The following is a 13,296-nucleotide window of genomic DNA, read 5'->3' on the forward strand; positions in this document are numbered from 1 at the left end:
TTTTGATGCAAAATATATTAATATTTAATAAGATATTTTAAATTTTATACCTATACCTAATTTTATGTTATTTTCTTAAACTTTTATACTGAGAAAATCCTGAGAAAGGAAAAAAATTTAAAGTATTTTTAAATACGATGAATTAATAATTAAAGCACATACTATTGTGTGAATACACTTAGTAATGCATAATTTATTGACATAAAACAAAATTAAATGCAAATTGATTAAACTTTGGTTGAATCTCCATTAAAAATTCTACAAATGTCTCAGTAGATTAAGACAATGCAGATCAAAGAAAATTTAAGAAGAAAATTATGCTGAAAACCACAAAGGGTAGGCGATTATAATTTGCATAATTTAAGTTCCATTAATCTAATAAATTTCATTTATTGTAGGGAAACATTTAAGGCTAGTAATTGAAAACTAGGAAATTTGACGATCTGCTAATAGACGAGGAGATGTAATGAAAAAAACGGAAAAGTTAGCAGCTATACTAATGGTTTGTGTTTCTGTTAGTTCAATTCTGGAAAAGTTAGCAGCTATACTAATGTTGTGACTTCAATATAAAAAAGGGCAAATAACAATCAGATGCAGAGATCAATGTATCTATAGAACAAGTGGCTTGTTTCTTTGGAGTAATGAGTTAAGGCTCCAGTTCTAACACATTTATTTCTCTCTACAGGGAACCAGGAATACAAAATGTGGTACTTTTCCATTTTGCCAGCGCAGGCGATAAAGTTGTCAATAATGGTACAACTGATGTCAAATGGAATAAATATCCTCGCTGGTCACCTTTTACGCCTCATTTTCAAAACAAGTCGCAGCCATTTCTAATCAGATTGTTTCTTTCGATACTGGCATACAATTAAATAGAATGTTTACCAGACAGTTCAATTTTATGTCCTAAGGCCATTCGCGGTAATTAAGTCAATTAGGAAGCAATCACAATGTTCACCCAAAGGCAAAAATATAAAAAAGGCAAAGTCAAGGGTTAAATTCACTAAATCCAATGAGAATGCACTAGCGAAGTAAAGCACTGTGGTTTTACATAATTTCGGAGTAAGCTACTCATACGAATTGAAATAATTCTTGCATTTAAACTTGTATTCCAAATTAATATTTAACTTGAAATTAATGTAGATAAATATTGAGAGAATTATATTTTTGTATCATAGTTTACGTGAGATGAGATCACTTGAGTCATGTGAATCAGGATGTTGTACCATGAAAGCATAGTAAATTCTTAAATTAACGACTTTTTACAAATTTATTGTCTTTATTTATTGGCTTTTCAAAAAATTTTAAACGATATTAAGATGTTGATGCCTTCAAAATAAAAAATTCTTAGAACCAAACAGGGTTCATAGCCGCATTTTAGTTAAAAAAATAAGCACCTATAAGCACATTTTAAGGGAAAAAAAAAGAACCTGTCTAATTACATTATATACAACTGCATAACCTTAAAAGAAAAATTAAGACTTGTAACTTAAAATATGAGAAATTCAGTATTTATTAAGAGAGGATGAGCATTACTCAACCATGGAAAACAATTACATTCTTTTTTTTTATTTTAAATAACAGTTCGATTTACAGAACTAGTTTACAATGAGAGGAAAAAAAAACTATGCAGAACTAAATTATATTACAAGATTTAATGATGAAATTTCAGCTCAAAATAGAGAAAATAAATAATAATAAGTCATATTTATTATATTTGCTTGGGACCTAAAAATAAATACAATTTATTTTTCCACTCATATTTAAATAATTTAACTTAAATCAAAATTCTGAACATTTTCTAAATTCTCACTGCATAACAGTTTTCCCTTAACAGATATTGCAAGCAAAGTAATTCAAGTAAAAATAAGTAAAAAAAGGAACTTTTCTGAAATCAGAAGTGGGAAATTGCTTCATGCAGTCATCCTTTAACAGTAACAGCTTAACTAACAGGCATAGGCGGAAATTGCCGAATATCTGAAAATTCTAGACAGTCGAGCTTAACTTGTAAAAGTGAAAGGTGGGTACATTGTAGCTGTTCTTTAGATTTTTCAGCTAAATAATGCTTTTGACATTTCAATATGTGCATCATATAAAAATAGCCCGATGGAACTTAAAAAATAATCTGCTTAGCAAGCACAGTAAAACTCTTATCTCTGCGAAATATCACAAACATTATTGCGCAATACGCGCACCTTAATTCTTCTGCACATGGTATTAGACAATCGGAATCAACAGCTGCAGGTATTCAGATAATAAATAGCTTAATACAGGAAAACGCCCCTTTGCTTTGTCCAGTTTTCACAGTCATGCGCCCATGTGGCATATTTATTACTGAGCAGGACACGTCACGCTCTGCCATACTCATACTGATTAATAAAGAGATTTACCAATCTGAGGTGTTCTTCATTCTAATTCTGAACAGACTGCGTTAAATTTCCGGAATAGAATCATTCTTCGCTTGGGTTGGTAGACCGCAGAACTTTTAGTCCTATTCAATCCAGATTGGAAAGTGATAAAAAAAAGTCTGCTGCTTGCTTTCCTGCAACTGTTAACGTTTTCAATATTCAAGATTTTGCGGAGAAAGGGGAGAACCCCCAACTTCCGTATTGTATAATGCATTGGCAAAAAAAAAAAAAAAAACTTTTTTTTTTACTATTCGATTACTTTATTATTTATGATATTCTGAATATTATTCCTTAGAAAACTAATCTATGTTAAAACACACTTACCCATTTTTGAAGTTTATTTTTACTTCAGTTACTGCAAATATATTATTATAAATATTCATACATATGCTCATGATATATAAGCATACTGATCACAATAAATGTGAATATGAACTGATCATGCGGAACGAGAATATAAATTATTAAAATCTTGATAGAAACTCAAACATGTGTAGTATTGGGTGGGAGCAAAAAAGTACGGAATGTACCACAATTCTTTGACTAATAGAACGACGTGCACCTGTCTTGTGCGCACCAAAGGTTATGTTAATGCAGAGAAAGGGATGAAAAGCTATTTCTTCATATCTGACATTCCATATAAGGAAGAAAATTTGCTTATTTAGTTTTGACTTTGGTACAGGGAAAAAATGTGCATTCGTTTTAAAAAAAAGCACTAAAAACAAAAAATAAGCACTGAAAACAAAAAATAAGTGCTTTAGAGAAAAAGTAAGCACTTACATGGGCTTTTATATTTTATTTTCAAATAAAAGGATTTATAAGCACTTATAAGGACCACTTCAAACAATGCCAAAATTTTTTTAACATTTTTTATGTGTATGCTATGTATTGTCGCCAATAAAGTCTGCTTAGTGAGATTTGTGCCGGTGAAATGGAAAAGTACCCAAAATGTTTTATTCCTACAAATATTAGGAGATATCACTGTTATGACAGTGCAAATATATTAGTATGTAATGAATGGTTGACAGATATATTTCACTGTCCATATTTCTGTGTCCATTAAAAAAAGAAAAAAGAAAGAAAATTGCAAGGGGAACACATCATTCTACAAAACATAATGGAAACAACAGTTACAGTTATACCAAGAAAAGCTACAGCTGTTGCTAAAGAGATTAAAAGAATCCGCACTTTAATTTTTCTCTCCAAGATGGAACATTAAGAAATAAGGTAAGGCGAGACTTTTCTTAGTGGCGATTATTTATTTATAACAAAATAATTAAATGCATTGTTTATTATCAAAGAAATAAACATGAAATTTCAAAACTTTGAATTTTCTTGCAGAAGAATTATAACAAAGCATTTCAGTTTATTCTAAAGCGAATGGCATTAAGACTGTGAAATTCTTTAATGATACCCCTAAATAAATTAACACCAATAATGACAGTACTACAAGAACATTTTATTAAATAACTACAATAAAAAATGAAACAAAAAAATATCAGCACTTGTATTAGAGTAGAAACTATATTAAAAATAATGGTAATTGTAATTACATACTTATTTGTCCCCTGGTGTTCAAATGGATAAACCACTAAACACTGGTTATTCTGATAACTTGGCACAAATCCTGTCAAACAGTGGGCTATAAAGTGATTCTTGTTTTTGTTCATGCATAACATAAATAAAAGAGAATTTCCCTAAGAAGAAAGTCCTCCCTTTAAACAGATTGCCCTCAATTATTTTACCCTAATCAATTAGACAAATTAAATAAAAAAACTTATTTAATTCTAAAACTCAAAATGATTTAATATTTAAACTGTGGCAAAAATTCATCGTATACACTTAATATATTTTTTTCAGTTTGTTTGTTATTATGACACATTTATATTAGTGCACCGAATTTATACAAGACAGTAAATCACAGTAATGGGCAGAAAATAACAGATCTTGAAACAAATAAATTTAAAACTTGATAATTTTATTTCATTAAGAGTAAGAAAAATTATATTAAAAAACAATGCTTGAACATTTTAGTGCAATGTTTTTATATTTCATTACATTACCATTTATGGTAATTCACTGTTATTTTATTTTTTAAAACATATTTTTTTTAAACTTTTTATCCAAAACCTTAATTATTATTAGCAACATTTTTCAGAATATAAAATGCTATGATAGCAAATGTTATAGGGGTACCATGATTTAATATAGCTACTTTTGATGAATATGAAAGAGTGAATTTACCTTTTTTGCCTCAATTGAAAAATTATCTAGACATGGTTCTGTGCTTAGACATTATTACTGTTAAAAAAATAACTAAACATAGAAATTGTACGAACAAGATATAGCTAACAGGAATGAGAAACTGAAATATTTTATTACTTTACAAATATTGTGCTTTTAATCTACTTCAATTATTTACTCTGGACTTCTTTTTGACTGCTTGCATGCATTGTCGAAGTAGATGTATTATTTTAAAAGATGTCTTTTTGGTAAAAAGCAGCAAAATTCAAGCTCTGTTAGCACTGATTTTATCTGAAAATCCTCAGTGTAGCATCACCCCTTCTCTTTGAAATTAAGCTATTCTCTTCACTTATTATTTTACTGCAACAAGAATTATCAAGCAGATAATGCCCTTAAATATACACAGAAATGGATTTAGATCGCTGCAGCTCTAACTTAACTTCTTATGAACATAACTAATTTGTGCTTTCCAACATACGATATAAAAATCAAGCCCAAACAAAAAGAAAACAAAAAAATCAATACCAAAACATTATGAAAAATTTCTTACATTAATAAATGACTAATAAATAATCTTAAACTTTTAATTTGAATTTCATTTATATTTAATTATATTTATTATAATTTTTATTTATTACAAATTACAGAAACCAGTGATGTAGATAAAACAAAAATCATTCACTCTTTGATTATTATCATTTATTTGATTCTAACCCATCTAAAAATAAAGCTAGCAAATTACAAAGCTGCATTGCAATAGGTTAACTTATGACATCCTACTCCAGTGTTTCTTAACCTTTTTTGTGCTATGCCCCACCTAATCCTTTCTAAAATTCTTATCCTCCCCTAGCAAATACATAATTTTTAATATTCAAAAATTGAAATGTTCATGAAAGAAACTTGAATGATAGGTTTTAGGAAGAAATTTTTAAGCATTAAAATGCCCCTGTGAAGTGAAAATTTATCATAAAATATTCAAAATGCACCACAATTTAAAAACTTTATGTTTACATCACTTACATTATTCTCTATTTTTGGGAATAAAAAATGAAATTTCAAAAAATTTCAACATCTTTGAAAATTTGGAAGAAAATTTGGAAATGTGAGCATTCCCTTAAACTCTGGACGAGTCCATTTTTGAATTGCCCTTCTTAACAATCTAATTGCCCCACATTGGGAAACACTGTCCTAAACCATTAAATCGAAAATATTCAATTTTCAGCTGATAGCTATGCCATCATAGCTAATCAATCTTTTATCAGTAAACTAACAAGATTAAAATTTAAACAACAAAAATTTCATTGAAAGAAAATTCAGAAAAGGAGGAAGAAAATGAAATCCTTGGGAAAATGAGAGATTACTTCACCAACTTATCAACACCAGATTCACATTCAACAAATAAAGATGAGAAAATTAGCTTTCGGAAACCTGTTTAGTTTAATAATTTATTCAGATCATATTAAACAATTAGAAACCAACGTCTGTTTCATTGATTCCAATAGTTTGAAAATTACTTCTAACACAAAACACTTTATGAAAAGATGGTATTTTTTTGCTTCAAATATGGATACTAATAAATGGGAAATAATAACATCTACTTTGTTTTAATTTTATTGACGACTGTATTATCTAATTAGTTCCACATGCAATACACTCTCCCCAAAAAATCCTTTGATATATGAAAAGGAAAAACGATTCTGCATTATTATCTTTATATATCAAGCTGAGGTTAATATTTAAAATTGTACATGTCACAGTAGATTAAGAATTACACTTACTACATATGCTCACACACACATAAAAGAATTAAACTAGAAATATGTAACATTAAATAAAATATGAAAAAAAGATTAAGAAATTCAAGCAATATATTCCAGTCTGATATAATAATTTAATGTAATAAATATCAAACTTGATTTATTTAATAAAAACATGTGTATATCATGATATGTTCAATTCAAATCAGAATTGGCTTAAAATGATTCAACAATGGATACCTGTTCCTAAGCATATGACAGTGCCCCGACTGTCAGATCCACCCTTTTTCATGACTAGAGCAGCAAGGACTTTACGTCCACCCATATACTCTGGAACTTGAAGCACCCGCTCATTAAATGTCTTGTGACTCAAAGCAGCAATCATGTCAAACTGGCTTACCACAGGAGGTAATTCATTCACTGTTTCTGGCTGTAGAACAAATATTACATGTAATTTACAAGTACTACCTATAAAAAAAGGTTTATATACATGAGACATTTTCTACAGAAATAATCTTATAGATAAATAAGTGAAAAACTGAAAAAATTTAACATGCTGATATTTTTTGGGAGCGGAGATTAAACTTGCTTGCTTGCAAATACTTTTCATGAAATAGATATGTAAATGAAAAGCACATCATATTTTTCAATCTAATGTCTGTTTTAGAACTTCACATAAGACATTTTTTTAAACAAAACTGAGAATGGAAACCTTCAATGAAGCAGAAACAAAATGAGCACACAAATACTAGTTTTACAACAAACACCCTTTAACTACATGCCAAACATTATAGCTGACTGCTTTTTTTTTTTTTTTAATCCAGATATGTTTCTTTGTGAGATTTTGACTCACTGCTGATTTCAAAAAAGAGTTTAGTATCGCAGTCAACGATTGTACCAAAAGAAGAGAGGCTAGTTAATTATTCACTTCACAAGACTCAGTCATTTTTTTTAACAATGATTTATCTTAAATGTATCATTAAGCTGTCATTGCTATTTCTAACAACATTTATGTTTCATCACTGAAACACCATTAATGGAAAAATATAAAAGCGTTTGCTCTCACCTGTTCCCACAGCTGCTGCAGATATGTTGTTAACTATTGGCGGTAGGTCAAAAAAACATTTTAAATGTCTCATGAATTTTATAGGTGAAATTAATATAACTTTCAATTATTTCTGTTTATCTTCATGAAAGAGTTCTTATGGTTCATGAAAGAATTCAAAGTGAATTATACAGGGTTCATACACATTTCTGCGTATTGAAATTAAATACTTTTAAGAAATTAAATATTTTAATTAATAAAAAATTAAGGAGCTTCTAGCAAAGGAATTGAATAAATGAAAGCAATTATATATATACCCAAACTTCATTTTTATAATACCATTCTAAGAATAAAATAAATCTGTAAGTAGGATAAATTATTATTAAACATAATATAATACTTAACTATAAAACAAATTCGAGAATAAAATCAACTTTGTAAAATTTATCAGGTAATTAGCATTAAATTACAAAATTTACTTACATTATTTATATTTTATACTTATAATAATCCTATATATTTCAAAGAAGATTGCTAACATTTAATTTTTATTAACTACTGTTTTATGTCGATTCTTTTTTTATGCATTTTTTCAACATGTACTCGCTTAGTGCAAAGATTTTATGCAAATTTTATGTCAAACGGCATACGTTAAAGTGAGAAGTAAAATCATAACCACTATGATTTGTAATAAATGCTTGGCTGTTGTCGTTGGTGCTGCTTGATAAAAGAGAGACGCTGAACAGAACAGATGTGAATGCCTGATACTGGTAAGATTGGTATGTGTTGAAAGTCAATTGTGTTTTATCTGTCTGACCCAGTTAGCATTGCAGCTTCGTGCAGTCACGGGACTTATAATCCAGTTAATATATATTATTTAACATCAAGTTTCAATTAGTGGCTTAAGCACCAGAAATACAAAGTTGTTTTACATTTTTTAAGTATCATTAGCTGCAAGGAATAAAGTTTTATGTTAATTTTTACATTTTGCATTGCATCTGACATCCACAGTAAGGATTAAAGAAAGACGATAACTTAACTTCACAAGCAGAGATAACTTCTAAGGGTGAGCAATTAGTTACAAATATACGTTATTAGATACCATAAGTCATTCATATTTACATTTTTTTTTTTTTTTAAATTTCTGAAAAATATCTGTTATAAAATAAACAGAATATTTTACAGTTTAAAATACAGATAATTTACACATGTAATTTATGATACTGGTTCTAAAATGATATTAGGATAATTGCACTAAAAAAGCACAAAACATGTGTTTCATAGCAATAAGACACAGCAATTTATGCACTATTTTTAATTTAAAAAATTTTCAAGATATTTTAGATAATTTACATCAGTTTTCTTCTCTTTTACATCTCTTTTGTTTCAACAAACAAATCAATGTTCCCATTAGTCTCTGCTGTATCCCCTAATTTGCTAATGTTTTAACAATATACCTTTGAAGAATAATTTTTCTCTTTATGTAATCAATTTCTTTCTCAATAAGATCACTCTACATTTTAGAATTTCAGATTTAATAGAAAATTTCTGTTTCCTAAAGAACTGTAAGTATTTAGAATGTATAGAAGATGTTTATTTTATTTATGAATAATATAAATATTGAGAATAAATATGAAATGATACAAGGTCAGGAGCCAGGCCAGAAAAATTCTTTCTACATATTCCCTAAAATCTTGTCACGAGGAAGACAAGATTAAAACTATTTTTTACAATTTCCCATGTTTGTGTCTTGTGAAAAGATAAGAAAACAAAGGCAAGATAAATGTTAATAGGAAAACTCCTAAGATCAAAAGCAGAAAATTCAAATAACTCTGTTTTCAGTGCTCTTCCAAAAATTTTCCATGAAGTACAAAATTCATCACATTTCCTAAAACACACATTCATTACATATTAATTACACAAAAACATCTTTAATTTGGTTACATTTTTTTTTGGAATCCTCTGGAATCATAGGTTTTTAAATCTTGCCTTCAAATTTTATCCCTGCCAACTATGTAAGAGCCAAAAGGTTTCTGAATAAAAGATTAAAAAAGAAAAGGGTTCAAGAGAAACTGATACACATTTAAATGTTCAGAAACAACTACATGGGAAAAAACTAAAAAATATAAAAGAAAAATGAAATAAATTTTAAAATAAGTAAAGGCAGTGTTTTTATTATTATTATTATTATTATTATTATTTCAGAATCAAGAAATTCCCAAGTCGCCAAAATGGAAAGTAATGTTCATTTTACAATATGACATGTGAAAATAAAAATGTTTTATTTTAATATTATTTCTTAATTCCAATTTTAATAAAGTTGTAAAAAACTTCAAAATTTTCACAAATATCCAGATTAAAAATCCTGTATACAGATTAATTTTCAAATTAAAAAAAAAATGGTGATAAATTGTCAAATTTAGTACTACATAATAAAAGGAATCATAGCTTGGAAAAGGAAATGTTTTTATGTAATATTTTATGAACTCTTTATTCTCAAAACAGAAATAATTTTGAAATGTTAATGTATTAATCAAGACACGACCTCGTGCACCAAATGCCCTATTAAGTAGTAGTGAAGAATTCAAATTATAACCCATCAAATACATAATTGCCAATGATATAAACATTCCAGCAATATAAATTAGATCTTAAATTGCATTACAAAGTTCTATTTTATATGATTTTCATTATTTGAATTATGCTCACAAAATTTGATGCATAAATACTGGAATCTTCTTTTTACATCTCAAATTGCCTCATAATATTTTATCTTCATTTTATTTTCCCCACAAAACTTTAAAATGATTTTTTTTCTTTCTCCCCCCCCCCCATTTGATTTAAATTTCTTTCACTCCATTTATATTAGATCATCTCAAAAACTGAGTAAGAATCAAAATGAAGTGTTTTCTTTTAAGTATTTTGTTATTGCTCATACGGAGTGACCTTGATGGAAACAGATGTTTAAATAATCTTCTCTGCTCATGCTGCAAGTGCTAAGAAGGGAGATCTTAAAAGTTCATTTTCATTGCATTACGCTCTTTTATTTTAAAAAGTGGGGGAAATGTTAGTCCCACAATGGTGAAAAAACAAAACGGCATGAAAAAAGTAATGTATGCCATTTTCTTCAGAAGTACAGGACTAATCAAAGCCATCAAACTGGAAGATGGTCACAGTTAACTGGTACACCACTAAGTGTCTTCCAGAAATTCTTGAATAAATAAATGTTAGAGGGTTCATGCTTCCCCATGACAATGTGTCTGTTCATTCAGCAAGCTTGACAGTTGAGTTTCTTTAAAAAAAACACATCAAAGTGAAAGAGCATCCATCCTATTTACCCACTAGCAATGTGCTACTTTGGGCTATATTTTAGTATAAAAATTAACTTACACGGATGTCGTTTTCATTCCTAGATGAAATTGATAAGGCAATAAATGCATTTTTTTGCATCGATTTCAAAAAATGAATGGCTTGAGGCATTTAATCCTTGGAAAATCCACCTACAGAAGAGCACTAATGATGGAGGTGACTACTTAGAACACTCTTCAAATTTCATAACTATATACTTTAAACACTATATGCATCTCAAAAATTTCAGAGTGACCCTTGTATGAAGGTTATTCTAAATCTACATTGTTCCATGTCCTCATCACAGCAGTGCCAAATGAATGAGGATACGTGTCTTATAAGAAAAAAAAATCTTTTTCCCCCTTTTACATCGATTTCAAGAGATATTGCAGATGCTTTTAATTTACATTACATGCTGCATTTCCAATAATGTTCACATTTTATCTATTATACAAATTTCACATCAATTGGATGCTTCCTCCATGTTGTTGCAGTTTTGAACAGCTATAGTTTACACTACACAATAACAGCTATAGTTTACACTACACAATAAGCATTAATTCACAGAAGCATTATATACATACACAAATAAAGCATATTCCTCACTTCAATTAAATACATAAAAACATATAGCAAATATACATGAAATATTTTAAAATAACACATAGTAAAATGCAAAAATTGCTCAGTTATAGCTATTAGAATACATTTTTACTTTTTTCTTTTACATAATCATACTTGCCAACCTATGACATTCAAAAATCAGGAGATGTTTTTAAGAAATCGGGAGATTTTTCACAATGTTATAAAGACTTTTTAAATGAGGAAAATATAGTTTTTAATAATGAATTAACTTTAAATAGTAACTAATTCTTAAATGCAAGCAACACAAAAATACCTTACACATAAAAAACATTTTTATTACTTGCGTTTAAGTAAACAAAAAAAAACAAAAAAAAAACCTTTAATCAGTTTTCGTACAAATGGTATAAACATTGGCAGATTTTGCTTTCTTTAAGAAAGAAACTTAATAATTTTGTTCATAGCAATTGCCACGTAGGCCTGCTTTCACTAATAAAAGTTTTCTAATGGTCATCACTAATATTAGATCTAAATTTAGTCCTCGTTTTCGCAACAACACTGAAAACCTCTCACACTCTGCATTACTATGGGGAACTGTCAAGATGGCCAACATAATTCTAGACAGTTCACTATATTTTAAAATTCCATCAGCATCTTTCAGTTTTCCAATTAAACTCCACTGGGTGTCAATCCTAGCTGATTTTATAACTTCATCCAAGTTTTCTAATTGTAAACTGCTGTTATGCAGCTGTTGACCTGTTTCAATTTTTCCTCCTTTTTAGAACTCCTTTCAAGATAATAATAAATATCAACAATGTGTTCATCCACATTTATTGGTAAAGAAGCTACTCCTTTTTCAGCTGCTAAATTTAAGAGGTGACAGGTGCAGCTCATAATCTGCAAATCTGAATTTTCTTTTCTGAAGATGCCTGCAACACCAGTCTTCAAGCCTACCAATACTGGTGCATTATCGGCACCAAGTGCTAAGCAATTATCCAGAGGGACTGCATTTTCTTTTAAAGTTTTAATAATTAGCTGTGCTATATTAAAGCCTGTCAAATGTCCTTCTAAAGTGGGGACAGAAAGTAAACTGCACTCAATTTCTGAAGACTCCGGATTAAAAAAAGAAACAACAATTGGATACAGTTTTGAATCGGTATTATTGCTTCCATCCGTTGAGAGGCAGAACGGAGCTGTTTTAATGCAATCAATAACTGAAGATTTATTTTTCAAATCCATTTCTTTAACAACTGCACCTCTTTTGGTTCTTGCACTTAAGTATTTCTTAGCGATTTCACTATCGGTAAACATTTTTCTAAATAAAGCTGCAGCGTGATCCGATGCATTCAGTGGCAGGTTGTGCTCCAGTAAAAAGTAAGTAGTTGTGCTCCAGTAATTTAATTTTTTTTTCTTTTTTTTCAAAACAACTCATGTTGCCCTTGTGTTTTTGTGTAAGCACATGTTTGAGAACATCCGCCCTTCCACCATGCGAAATCGAAAAATCGCAACGACAGGCGGTACACGTCGCAAATTTATTACATTTTCTTGAGGAAATAATGGAAGGAAAGTCAACTGTGTACGATTTTTGAAACGTACACGAGTATTTCACCTTTCTCGCAGACATAATAAAAGATGATGATTTCTAAAACTATTTCCCGAAGGCACGTGTACTCACACAACTCAGGACAAAATGACCGAAATAACTAAAGAACATCCAAATAACAGCTTGTTTTGTCCTCATTGGCTAATATATGCCAGATGACATGCAGTGGAGCACGATACCCATTGGAGAACTGGAGAAGGACGTTTCTGGATACGTATATACTCTCACTCACAATACAGAAGTTATCTAATTCGCAAGGTTTTGTTTTAGATATAGTCTAGACGAAATTCATTTGCTTCGGACGTCCAA

General features: G+C 29.2%; 1 protein-coding gene across 1 annotated transcript in view; it reads right to left on the reverse strand.

Moving 5' to 3' along the window:
- LOC118189760 (uncharacterized) overlaps positions 1–13,296 on the reverse strand; it is an 82,536-nt gene that overhangs the window by 37,018 nt on the left and 32,222 nt on the right. Inside the window, exon 5 of the mRNA XM_085818649.1 lies at positions 6,650–6,839. Coding sequence (XP_085674775.1) covers positions 6,650–6,839 — 190 coding nt within the window. The remainder of the gene's footprint in view (positions 1–6,649; positions 6,840–13,296) is intronic.

The sequence above is a fragment of the Stegodyphus dumicola genome, chromosome 6 (assembly GCF_044657685.1).
Source record: "Stegodyphus dumicola isolate Sdum_Otavi_A_Nest chromosome 6, ASM4465768v1".
Lineage (NCBI taxonomy): Eukaryota > Metazoa > Arthropoda > Arachnida > Araneae > Eresidae > Stegodyphus > Stegodyphus dumicola.